This window comes from Festucalex cinctus, chromosome 5 (genome assembly GCF_051991245.1).
Source record: "Festucalex cinctus isolate MCC-2025b chromosome 5, RoL_Fcin_1.0, whole genome shotgun sequence".
NCBI classification, from domain to species: Eukaryota; Metazoa; Chordata; class Actinopteri; order Syngnathiformes; family Syngnathidae; genus Festucalex; species Festucalex cinctus.
This window is the reverse complement of record NC_135415.1, coordinates 10964526-10978082: the sequence shown is the minus strand read 5'-3', so window position 1 is coordinate 10978082 and position 13557 is coordinate 10964526. Positions and strand designations below refer to the sequence as shown.

Genomic DNA, 13557 nt, shown 5'->3' with positions numbered 1-13557 from the left:
AACACCAAGTGTTGATGCTTAGTGCCCACTAGAAATAACTCTTAAGGAGTTATTGAGTATAGTGTCGTATAGTGTGGTATGCTCGAGCCCACTAGCAGCAACTAGGTTCCTGACTATATAAAAATAAAAACAATCAGATACAAAATACCAAATACAGAAGCAGCGAAAACAGAAGTTGTAACGATGTGGTGGCTCTCGTTAACAGGCAGAATCTAGGCAGGATTAAGTTGCCAAATTAAGATTAAAATATTCTATGTACATAGACCATATTTGTTTAAATCTTGATACTTGATTTTTATTTAAGGCAGAGATTTTTTCCATTGAGATATAATTTATTAGTAAGTTTAACCAGTGGTTGATATTTAGAGATTGTTTATTTTTCCAATTGACAAGGATTATTTTTTTAGCAATAGTAAGGGCTATAAATATAGATTGAGATTGTTTACATGGTAGCTCAGTTATTGTTAAGTCACCTAGTAAACACAATCTTGGAGATAAAGGAAGCCTACAGTTTAATATATCAGCGAGCTTTTCCAAGATTTTAGTCCAGAAATGCAGCACTGGAGTACATGACCATAAAGCATGAAGATAAGTATCGGCAGTGTTTTGTGAGCACTGGAGACAAATGTCGGAGTCAGAGAGTCCCATTTTTTTCATCATATATTGTGTAATATATGTTCTATGAAGTATCTTATATTGGATAAGTTGCAAATTTGTCTGTTTGGTCATTTTAAATACATTTTCACAGATTTGGGTCCAAAAGTCTGGTTCCGGAACTATAGACAAGTCTTTTTCCCATTTTAAAGTCGGTAAATACGTTTTATTTGTGTATAACAATAACTTATATATTTTTGATATTTTCTTTATTGTTGTTGGAGAAAGCTTTATAATATCTTTAGCTAAGACAGGCAGTTGGAGCGTATCCTGAAGTGTTGGGATTTGTTTCTTAACCATATTTTTAACTTGCAGATAATGTAAGAAATTTCCCTTTTTTATTTCATATTTCTGGACCAAGTTTGTATACGATATAAACTTATTATCTGAGAAAAGATGATGAAGGTGTGTAATTCCTTTCTGCTCCCATAGGCTTAAATGGAACGACTGATTATTAAGTTGAAAGTCGGGGTTATGCCAAATGGGAGAGAGCCCACAGGGCGCCAATTGGGAGTTTGTAATTTCTAATGCCTTCCACCAGGCAGTCAGGGTGGCGGCTATCATTGGGTTTTTAAAACAATTATGTCGTTTTATTGATTTTGTAATAAAGAGTAAATCTAACAGTCTAAGATTATTACAATCCTTCTGCTCCAATTCCAACCAACAGTTAGTATCTCTGTTGGGTTGTGTCCATAGCACAAGATATTGTAGTTGATTAGCTATATGATAGTACATAAAGTTTGGTGCCTCTAAACCTCCTTTAGATTTACTTTCCTGAAGAGTAGATAGACTAATTTTAGCTTTTTTTTTATTCCAATAGAATTTTATGATAGCAGAGTCCAGCGATTGGAACCAGTTAGACGTAGGTTTAAATGGAATCATTGAAAATAAATAATTAATCTTTGGTAAAACTTCCATTTTTATAGTAGCTATCCGTCCTATTAAAGAGATCGGAAGATTATTCCAGCGCTCCAGATCACTACGGATACTGTCCAATAACGGTAAAAAATTTAAAGAAGTTAATTCAGTTAACTTTGGTGAAATTCTAACACCTAAGTATTTTAAATTACCTGTAGGAAAGGAGTAGTGTGGATCCTGACTTGTAGGATTCCATGAATTTTCTGTGATAGGTAATAATGTTGATTTTGTCCAGTTAATAGAGTAATCTGATAAGTGAGAGAATTTAGTTATTAAGTTAAATGCTTCCCCTAACAAGATAGCAGGTTCTTCTAAATAGAGTAATATATCATCGGCATATAGATTAATTTTATGTTCTATTGTCCCGGAGTGGATTCCTTGGATCCGTCTATCCTGACGTATAGCTAATGCAAGCGGCTCAATAAATATAGCAAATAATAAAGGAGACATTGGGCACCCTTGTCTTGTTCCCCTTTGTAAAGTAAAACTCTGTGATGTAATCCCATTAGTAGTAACTGTAGCTTTAGGAGAATCATATAATATTGAGACCCATTGAATGAATGACTCCCCGAAGCCGAATTTATTTAAGACAGCAAAGAGGAAGGACCAGTTAACTTTATCGAATGCTTTTTCTGCATCCAGCGAAATAACAACTGCCTTTTTATCATACCGCTGTGACATACTAATCAAGTTAAAGAGTCTCCTAATATTATTAGTAGAATGACGACCTTTAATAAAACCTGTTTGATCACTATGAATAATTGTCGAGATTACCGTCTCTAATCGAGATGCCAAGGCCTTAGCGATAATTTTAATATCGGTATTAATTAGTGATATCGGTCGGTAACTTGACGGAAGGGTGGGGTCTTTTTCTGGCTTTAATAAAAGTTTAATTGCTGCTATATTCATATCTTGACGTATATCACCCTTACTTTTAATTTCAGTTCCTCTCTTAGAAATAATGGAGCAAACATGAACCAGAAATGTTTAAAAAATATAGCCGGAAAGCCGTCTGGACCAGGTGCTCTGCCATTAGGCATACTGTCTAAAGCACGATACAACTCATCTATAGTAAGCGGGGCATCTAGAATATCTTTATGTTCAATAGATAACTGAGGTATATTTAAGCTATTTAGGAATACCTCAATATGTTCAGGGTTAGGTCTATTAATTTCTGAGTATAGATTTCGATAATAGTTATAAAAAATATGGTTAATTTCTTTTGGTGATTGTGTGCATTCACCATTTATATCTTTAATAGTCGTTATAAGAGATTTTTCCCGATTCCGTTGAAGTTGATTTGCCAGGAATTTACCTGATTTATTATTATGTTCAAAATTATTATATCTCAACTGTTGTATTATAAACTCTGTCTTTTTAGATAACATGTTATCTAACTGTATTTTTATATTCTGTATTTCTATCCATATTTGATTATTTGGGTTTAATGCATATTCATCCGTTAGTTGTTTAATTTTATCTTCCAGGTATTTTTCTAATTTTTGCTCCTGTTTCTTTTTAGAAGTTGAATATGATATAATTTTCCCTCTAATTACCGCTTTCCCTGCTTCCCAGAGAAGAGATGGAGATATATTTGGAGAGTCATTTATTTCCAAAAAATCTGCCCACTCCCTTCTAATAATTTTATCAAACTCTACGTCTTTCAGTAATGAGATGTTAAAACGCCATATCGGGGGAGGTTTAAAGGTAGAGTCAATTTGTAGAGTGAGGGAGACTGGTGCATGATCACTTATAATTATAGAATGTATTTTTATAGCAGTTTTATCAACAATAGAATTATTTGTAAGGAAAAAATCAATTCTTGAGAATGATCGGTGCACCGCAGAGAAGAAAGTAAATTCCTTCTTAGTTGGGTTTTGAAGTCTCCAGCCATCGCTGAGGCCAAAATCTGCAGCATATGTTCCACGTTATTTTCTTCCTCTACAGCGAAAATACCACTGTGTGATGTACGGTTGTACCAATAACTATAGAATAACTGTGGGAGATGCTCTAAATGCAGATTTCATCAATAAGAGTGTGAATATAAATGTTCTCTCATAAGGTACTGAGTGCTACTCAGATTGGTCTGCATCATCAGAACCAGTTATCAGAACCATCAGCAATGAAATGAAAGCAAAGCATACAAGAAAAAACAATTCTTGTGAAGTCCCGATTCACGATACTGAGCTAATATTCTGATTGGTTGATGTAAGTAATTCAGTTCGTTCTTTGCTAGGCTCTCATTATCCCATAGCCTACGGGGATTTATTGTAGTACAATTACTACATTAATTTTGCACTGCAACTGCGGTTTTAAAATTCCAGAGACGTGAAAATACCGTGTGCCCTGTGTGAGTTTATGGTAAAATATTTTGCGGTTGGTCTAAGAATTTGAGCGGGGTCGTGTTTGTGGTTGGTTTTATAAGTTTTGCACCCTCTGGGGGAGGCACTACCAGAAATCCTGCTTTGGGTGCCAAGTTGCTTCGGAACGCCACTGATAGCATCACTGTCCCAACATGGCCTCCCGGTGACGGCGACTTCTCAGCATGCTTTGCAGCGAGCTTTGTTAATAGTTGTAGTGAACACCAAGTTAAATGTTGCTCTTTAGTTGCATTCTTTCAAAATGAAAACCAAACGAATATTTCAGTTGAAATGGTTTTAAGGGGTTCCTTCTTGGGGTCCCTCTTTTCTGTAAAAATGGTGACTCCTCACTCTTTATTTATGACAACCATCAGATTGCGCGATCAATCAATCAAGATCTTTCTTTCTTCCATGCTGTTCCGGCTCTTAGGAAGTTATCGGAGAGCGCCGTTGGCCGCTGGTTCCGTTGTGCCTCCTCCTCGCTGCACAAAGTGGACGCTAGGAAAGATGCCCACTCCAACCTGCTGTCCAAGCAGGAGACCAGCAACCTGTACAAAATCCAATGTAGGTGGGCACACACCGACAACCAGCAAGTGAAGTTGGGTCAATTACAGAACTGTGATGCCCTCGCATGTGGGCAAGGAGAGCCAGTGAACGGGACAAACGGTGAAACGCGCAAATAGAAAATGACAACAATAGGACAAAACGTAATACGTCCCGATGCTCACACGAAACACTAACGACGTCGTCACGAGGCCACGCCTCTTAAAGACGCACACACAACACTGACTCGGCTTGTCCCATTGTACAGTCATTTGCTCTATAAATCTACTTCATCACTTTCTCTTTGATTGCTTTTCGCTCATGGCCACGTTTGTAACTCAAAACGCTTAGTGTCTCAAATCGTCTTTCCGTTTTGAAATGAATGCAAATGCCATTAATCTGTTCCAGAGCCCCAAAAATCCCAACCAAAATATTGACATTTTTAACTCAGTTGCTCCCAAAAACGTATAACTACGTTGTATTTTAAATGTTTTGTGTCCCACTCCCAAAGACGTATTTGTTTTTTTATTTTTTAATGCTAGAGCATACAGAAAGGCTTTGATACAGCCTCTCAACTGCAAAGAACGGTTGAAGAAATGGTAGTTATTACACAAACGGCCAGCAGGTAGAAGCAGAGTATAAGAGCTCAACCAGGGCCATGTTGAATAAAAGCTCAATTACTCAAAATTCTAAGCAGATTTGTGAATAATGAAACTTAGCAATATTCTAAAACAAATTGCTGCAAAATCGAACAGATAGAAATATACTTTTTTTTCCTGATGAAAGAAATGACTAATCTTTTTTTTTTTTGGTAGGTTCCATATTTTTATAGCAATAGAATAGTTTTTGCACCATGATTTCATGCATGAATTCATTCTAGTGGGCGTGCGTTGGCCGCCAGGGGGCAGGAAAATACAACCCGAGGTCGATTTTACTTGGATTTTGTCACATAGGGTGAAGCCAACCATTGCTTCGTGTTCAACTATGGCAATATGAATGCTAGGTTTGTTAGCCTGTCTATGGCATTTTGCATTGTGTGTTAGCATTAAGCTAGCAAACGTAAATGTTCTTTTTGTGTGTTTTTTTGAAATGTGTTGCCAAAAAATGTCCACCCATTTGGCTCATGAAACATCTACCGGTTCATTTTTCAGTTCATAACGTGAAACCGGAGTGCCTGGAAGCTTATAACAAACTGGAGTGAGTCTTGACCTTTTCGTCTTTGTTTGCATAGTTTCAGAGTGAAGATTTGCTATTTGGATTGTTTCAGGGCCGAGGTGCAAAAGAGGCTGCATCGGGATGGGGATTATCCGTGCGAGGTGGTCGGAAGCTGGAACACCTGGTACGGCGAGCAGGACCAAGCAGGTGCGGCACAGCGCCCACCATTTACCTCCACAATTTTGCGTTTAAGTGCAATGAAGTCTTTCTGCATGGAACGTCTATGTGTGTACAATTAACACCTTTACAAAGGCATTTTGCTACTTGCCGCCAACTGAAAATGACATCACGTTTTGAGGGCTCAGATAACGACCAATCACGGCTTACCTAACGTTTACAATTGAGCCGGGATTGGTTGTTACGCTCACATTTATGCCAATTTTCTTTTTGTTTGCGTTTTATACATATATATACATACATATTATTATCGATGTCGTGAGGTAAATATCGTCACGTATATATATATATATATATATATATATATATATATATATATATATATATATATATATATACGTGACGATATTTACCTCACGACATCGATAATATCACGATACGCGATATCTACGATTTTTTTAGATATTGTCAAAAAAAGTTTAGCAATATATTACAATATGTAACTGAAAAAGCCAACAAATGCCCATAAAACGGAAAATGTCTATTTCTGCATTTATTCAGTGCCAAAACTTTGTACAATGTACAAAGTTTTACAAAGTGCCTCACTGCCTCTGGGCCTTTTAATTGTAAACATTGTAAAGTGAGACAAAATAAAGTGCATAAACATTTATAACATAACACTGTACAACGGAACACATTATATCGATATCCATCGTCAGTGTATCGATAATTCATTGCAACAGAGAGCGCAACAATATATTGCGATATCGTTTTTTCTCCCACCCCTAATATATATATATATATATATATATATATATATATATATATATATATATATATATATATATATATATATATTATATTATATTATATATCTACGATTGGCTGGCAACCAGTTCAAGGTGTACCCCGCCTACTTCCCAAAGCCAGCTAGGATAGGCTCCAGCACCCCCGCGATCCTTGTGAGGAGCAAGCGGTTAAGAAAATGAATGGATGGATGGATATATATTATAATATAATATCTCCCCATGGCTTCTCTGCAGTGCACCTGTGGCGCTACAGGGGGGGATACCCTGCCCTGACCGAATGCCTCGACAAGCTCAAAGTCAACAAGGTAACGCCGCTTATCAAACGAGCCATCGACGTGTTGTCGCTAATATGACGATACACACGCACGCTCGTTTGCCCGCAGGAATATTTGGAATTCCGCAGAGAGCGAGCAAAAATGCTGCATTCCAGGCGCAATCAGCTGCTGTTGGAGTTCAGTTTCTGGAACGAACCTCTTCCCAGACCCGGACCCAACATCTACGAAATGAGGAGCTACTCCCTCAAGGTAGTTTCGATTCCCATTCAGTCCTGGAGAAAGCATGTGCAAATGTTGACTTGACTTCCACTTCTGGTGGTGCCATTTTGTAAACGGAAGGTCTTCACATTTTATTGACTTCAAGAAAATCATAAGCGAAAGATTAAATTGCTTCAACCTGCACAGACCTTTAGCCATGTAATATTATTCACTGAGTATTCACAAACTTTTTTTTTTAAAGTAGCCACGTATATTCCCATCCATTCATATAAAACAAAACAAAACAAAACAAAACATTTACTCGAGTTAAAAATAGAGCTGTCCAATTTCATCGATTAATTGACAGCTATTTTAACTAATTTGTTCCCAAAAACATATAAATATGTAAATATTACCAGTGTCCCAAAGACATATTTATACATTTTTTGTGTTTTTTATGCTCGAGCATACAGAAGGCTTTGATGGAGCCTCTCAACTGAAGAGAACAGTTTAAGCAATGGTAGTTATTACAAAAATGGCAAGCAGGTGGCAGCAGAGTATAAGAGATCAACCAGAGCCATGTTGCAACGAGTTGTTTTCCCCAGTTTTAAACAGATTTGTGAATAATGATGAAACTGAGCTATATTCTAATGCTAATTGTTGCAAAACGGAAACAGATAGAAATATACTTTTTTTTTTTTCCTGATGAAAGAAGAGCCTTTAATCTTTCTTTTGGTCGGTTCCATGTTATTATAGCAATAGAACACAATATTCCGTGGGCCTTGCAAAATCAGTCACAATCCAATAAAACAGCCAGGGCGAAGGGGGTTGCTTCAGTCAAAATGGCTGCCAGTAATTAATAATCAAGGAGCCTTTTAGAGCCATTGTTTAATTTATAATGGTCCAAATCCTCCAATTTCAACTTCTCAACAATAATTATTTTGTGATTCCTTCATGAAGGGCCTTTTGTGTTTCATTAAAATAGGACAAAACGGAAAATGATGATCAATAAATAGATAGATGGTGGGGAAAAAAAGTTGCTGAGTATAACATCAATCCCTCTGTGATTATGTGATTATTTTACAGTTGTTTTTTTAAAAGTTTTTTTTTAAACCTGGAAAATTAAATTTTTTAAACCTGGAAAATTTTAAATCATCATACCTGGACAATACAGTATATCGAAAAAATATCAACATCGCAATATTGGCTCATGCAATATGCATATCGCAAAGACTTACAATATGTCATATGGCATTTTTTTTTGCTTTTACCTGCCTGAATTTGACCAATCAGACACAAACGTGCATCACCATCCAATCGTTAAACATCATATAGGATAATTAAAATTAATTAAGAACACATTGAACTTGCTTATTTTATCACATGAAAAAAAAGTTATTCTTTCATTTGATAATAGAAATGTTATTTCTTTAGGTACATGTTAAATATTGCAATAATATCGATATCGTGATATTCAACAACTATATCGCATATCGCATGTTTTTCCAATATTGTGCAGCCCTAGTTTAATAATAATAATAATAATAATAATAATAATAATAATAATGATTTATTAATAATAATAATAAACAAGTACTACTACTACTACTAATAATAATAAACAAATACTACTATTAATACTACTACTCATAATAATAATAATAATGATAATGATAATAATAGTAATAATAATAATAATAATAATAATAATAATAATAAACAGTAATAATAAATAATAATAATAATAAATACACAAATAATAACAATAAATAAAAATAATAATTGGTAAACAGTTCAAAAAACAAAGTCATCATACATTACCATCAATTCTTGTAGAAAAAAAGTTTTCCCATCCAGTCCTGTAAAGAATTTTTTTTTTAATTATATCACGTTTTTACAATATTGTGCACCCCTAATTTAATAATAATAATAGTAATAAATAAATAAATAAATACTACTACTACTACTACTACTACTACTACTACTACTGCTAATAATAATAATAATAATAATAATAATAATAATAATAATAATAAATTAAAAAAAATAATAATAATTGGTAAACAGTTCAAAAAACAAAGCCATCATGCATAACCATCAATTCTTGTCGAAAAAGTTTTCCCATCTAGTCCTGTAAAAAAAATAAAAAATAAAAAATAAATAAATAAATAAATACATAAAATTCTCCCAATTAGCACTATTGTTCATCTTGTCTTAAAGGTTTCTCTTCTTTTTCTTAATTTTTTTTTAAGACAAATGTTTCCCCCGCCCCAGTCAAGAGTCTGTCCTTACTGTAAAAGCAACAATCACGTGGGGAGGAAAAAAAAAGAGACCTGCAACCGATTGTGAGCATTTTCTCTAAAAAGCCATGACTTTATGTAAAAGGCCATGTACAGTATTTAGCAGATCAATTTCCATGGAAAAAGCCAAAAGTCATTCACAGCTTTTTTGCTGTGTGCTCCAGCAGTGCGTGCAAGGCTCACAAAGGTCCAACTCTTGAGTCCATTGATCAGTTGATTGATTGATTGATTGATGTCATCACTCACTGCCATTTATTACCGATCCAATTGGACATCATATTTGAATGGCCTTAGGCACTTGACAAGTCACTAATGTATCTTTTTGCTTTCAGCCGGGGACCATGATCGAATGGGGCAACCACTGGTAAGCCCCGCCCACCTCGCTCTTACCCTGCACGTGAGCACGAAAAACAAAATCTCCCGCTCCACATTTGGCCTTCACGTGTGTCTTGACCAGGGCGCGGGCCATCAAGTTCCGGCAGGAGAACAATGAGGCCGTGGGCGGCTTCTTCTCCCAGATCGGTGACCTCTACGTTGTACACCACTTATGGGGTGAGCGCTTATTTATATTTATTTATGTATTACTACAGTATTTCCAAATAAATGGTACATGGACTGAACGCTCTGCGGCGCGTCACGTTCACACGAATAGATTGTGGAGGACCAAAATTCAAAATAAATAAATGACTAAAAGTAAAAATAAAAGCAGATATAAAAAATATAATTCAAAAATTGAATCCAAAAAAATAAATATAAGTGGAAATAAAAACAACAAAATATAAATATATCCCTAAATAAATAATAAAAAAATATATACAAAAATTAAAAAACGATATTCAAACAATAAAAATGAATACAAGAATAAATGTTGAAATAAATACAAAAATAAATATATAAATGGAATGAAATAAAACTCAATAAACAAAAATGCTCTGATTCACGTTTATTTATTTCGTGCTGCAGATGCTCTGCTAAGTTGAAATGTTATTAAAATCAAAAGAGGGGGCGGTCCTAAGCGTGTCTACGTCCATAGCCGTATTTATTTCGACATTTATTTTGATATTTATTATTTGAATCTCGTTTTTTATTTTTATTTTTTTACTTTTTTAAATTTATATATTTATTGAGGGATATATTTAGATTTTGTTGTTCTTATTTCCATTTATATTTATTTTTATTGAAATTTTTTAAATTATATTTTGTATATCTGTTTTTATTTTCACTTTTAGTCATTTATTTATTTATTTAGTCATTTATTTATTTTGAATTTTGACAGTTTTGGTCCTCCATAATAGATTGCAATCACAATGTGGAGGGTGGGAATCAATTATATATTTTTAAAAAAGAGGTCAAAGGTCATGATCCTGTGATATTTTTGCTCACAATTATTCTGCGTCAGAATCTAATATGGGCTCGCGCCTAGCCAGATGTGACATCGGCCCCAGACCGGGAACGCGTTGCGGAATCGGACAACAGAAAGAAACAATCCTTTTCAAATTTCAAAATATTTTTGTCATAAAATATAAATATTGCCATTTCATATGTTTGGATGTTAGCGTATCTTTTTTTTTTTTCTTTAGGTGGGGGATGTGTTGATTTTTTTTTTACATAAAGCAGAAAAAGAAAAAAAAATGACAAAACCAAAATCATTGATGTGAGCGAGCATGCTGCTTTCCTGATTTCATGTTTGTTTTGTGCTTCTGCGGCAGCGTACGAAAGCCTCCAGTCTCGAGATGAAACCAGGAACTCTGCGTGGCGCAAGGAGGGATGGGACGCCAATGTGTACTATACCGGTAATGACCGCTACCACCTGCGCGACCTTTCCACCTGCTTAGCTCAACATGCTAACATTAAGCTAGCATCTTCAGGCCTAGTTACGATCCGTGGCGCCGGCGATCTGCTCTACGTGCTTCTCTTCACACTTTTTTTGTAGCGGCCGGTTTGCTTACGTGCCATATATCCGAGACTCGCTGTCCAATTAGGGGTGTGACGATATATTGATATCGCGATAAATCGTGATACTTTGTCCTCCGATAGATTAGCGATACGCCTACGCAAGTATTGTGATATTTGTAGCTAATATACAGACACTAAAACGGCTCCATTGTTTATTACTTATTGAGCAATTACTTGGAGGGCCGCTAGGGGGAGCACCTCACAAAAGTGGCGGGGAAATGGACGGAAAGTCTTCAGGCGAAGAAGACTCAGCACTATTTGACTTCTGGAAGACATTTATCGAACTTACTTTTGCATATGTTTCGATGAAAAATGTGGATTATATCTTCAGTTTTCATCCATCCATTTTCTGAACCGCTTTCTCCTCACAAGGGTCGAGGGGGGTGCTGGAGCCTATCCCAGCTGGCTATGGGCAGTAGGCGGGGTACACCCTGAACTGGTTGCCAGCCAATCGCAGCGCTATCTTCAATTTTAACATTTTAAAACATATATTTCGAGTCTTTGAAGCACACAATTTCTGAAGAATATTAATATTGATTTAATTGGATTTAATATTTCAGTCATTTTATTTATTTATTTCGTTTTACAATGTTACACAAAAACAGTTTTACAGATTTGACTTGACAAATAGCAACAACTTTGTACTACTATGTGCCCCTTATCAGAAGCGAGCACAAACCTGCGCTTGCGCTGCAGCTCTGCTTACATTCGGGCTTTGGCATTGTGTGTTGTTGTTGCAGTGCCTCTCATCAGGAGCATGGAGTCCAGGATCATGATTCCCACCTCAAGTTCTCCGTTACAGTGACGGCGCAAACTGGCAGCAAACAACGACACTGTTTCCACACTGTCAGGCCACAATATTAGGTACACCTCTACCATCTATGTCATCCAATAGTAGACATATAGAGACAGTCAATTTTTACACATGATGCAATTTTTAATACCCAACACAGAAGATGGCAGCAAAGCACTACTTTTATAGTAGAGAGTGTCATGGCCTGTCTAAATTAAGCTCCTCTCCCAACTTGAAAATAGTTCCTTGGTACCAAGATGCCCCAAGATAGTGTCAAAGCACTACTTTTATGGTAGACATCGTCATGTCATGTCATGTCTAGATGAAGCTCAGTATTAGAAGCAGCGCCATACACATAGTTCTACCCATTACAATATTTACAAAAACAAAACATGTAAAATCAGTGTTTCTCAATTATTTATTTGTTACGACCCCGCCTAAGAAGACCGTCGCGGGTATAAAAGGTAGCATTTGTCGACAAAATTGTTGACACTTTTGCAGAGGAGCCAATACTCCTTTGGGCATGAGTACCACTGCCACCTACTGTAGTGGAGGTGCAATTCCACTTTATTTGAATCAGAAAAAAAAAAACACGTTCCATGGAGTCACACGCCCCCCCCTAACATCACACAACGTCCCACTATTTGAGAAGGACTGTGGTAAATTTATGTATTTCAAAAGTAGTAGACGTCATTGCTTTATGCAGGTGTACCTAATAAAGTGACTAGCATGGGTATGTGCTATGTGCTGGGAATCTTTGACTGTCTCATGATTCGATTCGATTATGATTTTTGGGTCTACGATTCGATTCAGAATCGATTTTCGATTCAAAATTATTTGATTGACAAATGATTTCTGCTTCAATTTACAGATATGCACAACATTGTCATGATCTACTCCATTCTGCTTTGCAAGACAAAATGACAAATAGAGACATTAAAGTGTCTTTTTTTTTTTTTTTTTTAAACATTTATTATTTTTTTATTGCGCCATTTTCCACAAAAACAGCATGTGGGCTACAACTGCCTTTTCCCCTTCTTCTTTATTTCAAATTTAAATAAAATCAATTTTTGGATATTAAATATCGATTCGATTTGATTAATAAATGAGAATCTCGATTCTTTTATGAATCGATTTTTTGGCACACCCCTAGTATGTGCATAAAAGTCAGTTATACGAATCCTAATGTCTAATGAAATGTGCCTTTCATTCAGAGAAAACAGCTACATTTGTAGTATGATTCTGTGGTCCCAATCATGAAAAATCTAAAATGATTTATGTGTCTTTCTATATGTCTATTTTAAATGATGAATTATGGTCTTTCTATTTTTAATGAATTTCATTCCCGAGTCCTTCAGAATAAAAGCTGTGTGACAGGCCACGTTGTCGTCATGTCTTACCGAGTTCCTCCACATGATC

At 35.7% G+C, this 13557-nt stretch overlaps 1 protein-coding gene across 2 annotated transcripts in view; it reads left to right on the top strand.

Annotated features, from left to right (window-relative positions):
- Positions 1 to 12896, top strand: part of nipsnap1 (nipsnap homolog 1 (C. elegans)) — a 15184-nt gene extending 2288 nt beyond the window's left edge. For both annotated transcript variants that reach the window (XM_077521599.1, XM_077521600.1), the window contains 9 exons: positions 4363 to 4496; positions 5627 to 5672; positions 5743 to 5837; positions 6851 to 6921; positions 7000 to 7140; positions 9722 to 9753; positions 9847 to 9941; positions 11099 to 11182; positions 12086 to 12896. In XM_077521599.1, the coding sequence (XP_077377725.1) occupies positions 4363 to 4496; positions 5627 to 5672; positions 5743 to 5837; positions 6851 to 6921; positions 7000 to 7140; positions 9722 to 9753; positions 9847 to 9941; positions 11099 to 11182; positions 12086 to 12150 (763 nt within the window). In that variant the 3' untranslated portion in view covers positions 12151 to 12896. The remainder of the gene's footprint in view (positions 1 to 4362; positions 4497 to 5626; positions 5673 to 5742; positions 5838 to 6850; positions 6922 to 6999; positions 7141 to 9721; positions 9754 to 9846; positions 9942 to 11098; positions 11183 to 12085) is intronic.
- Positions 12897 to 13557: the final 661 nt, after the last annotated feature.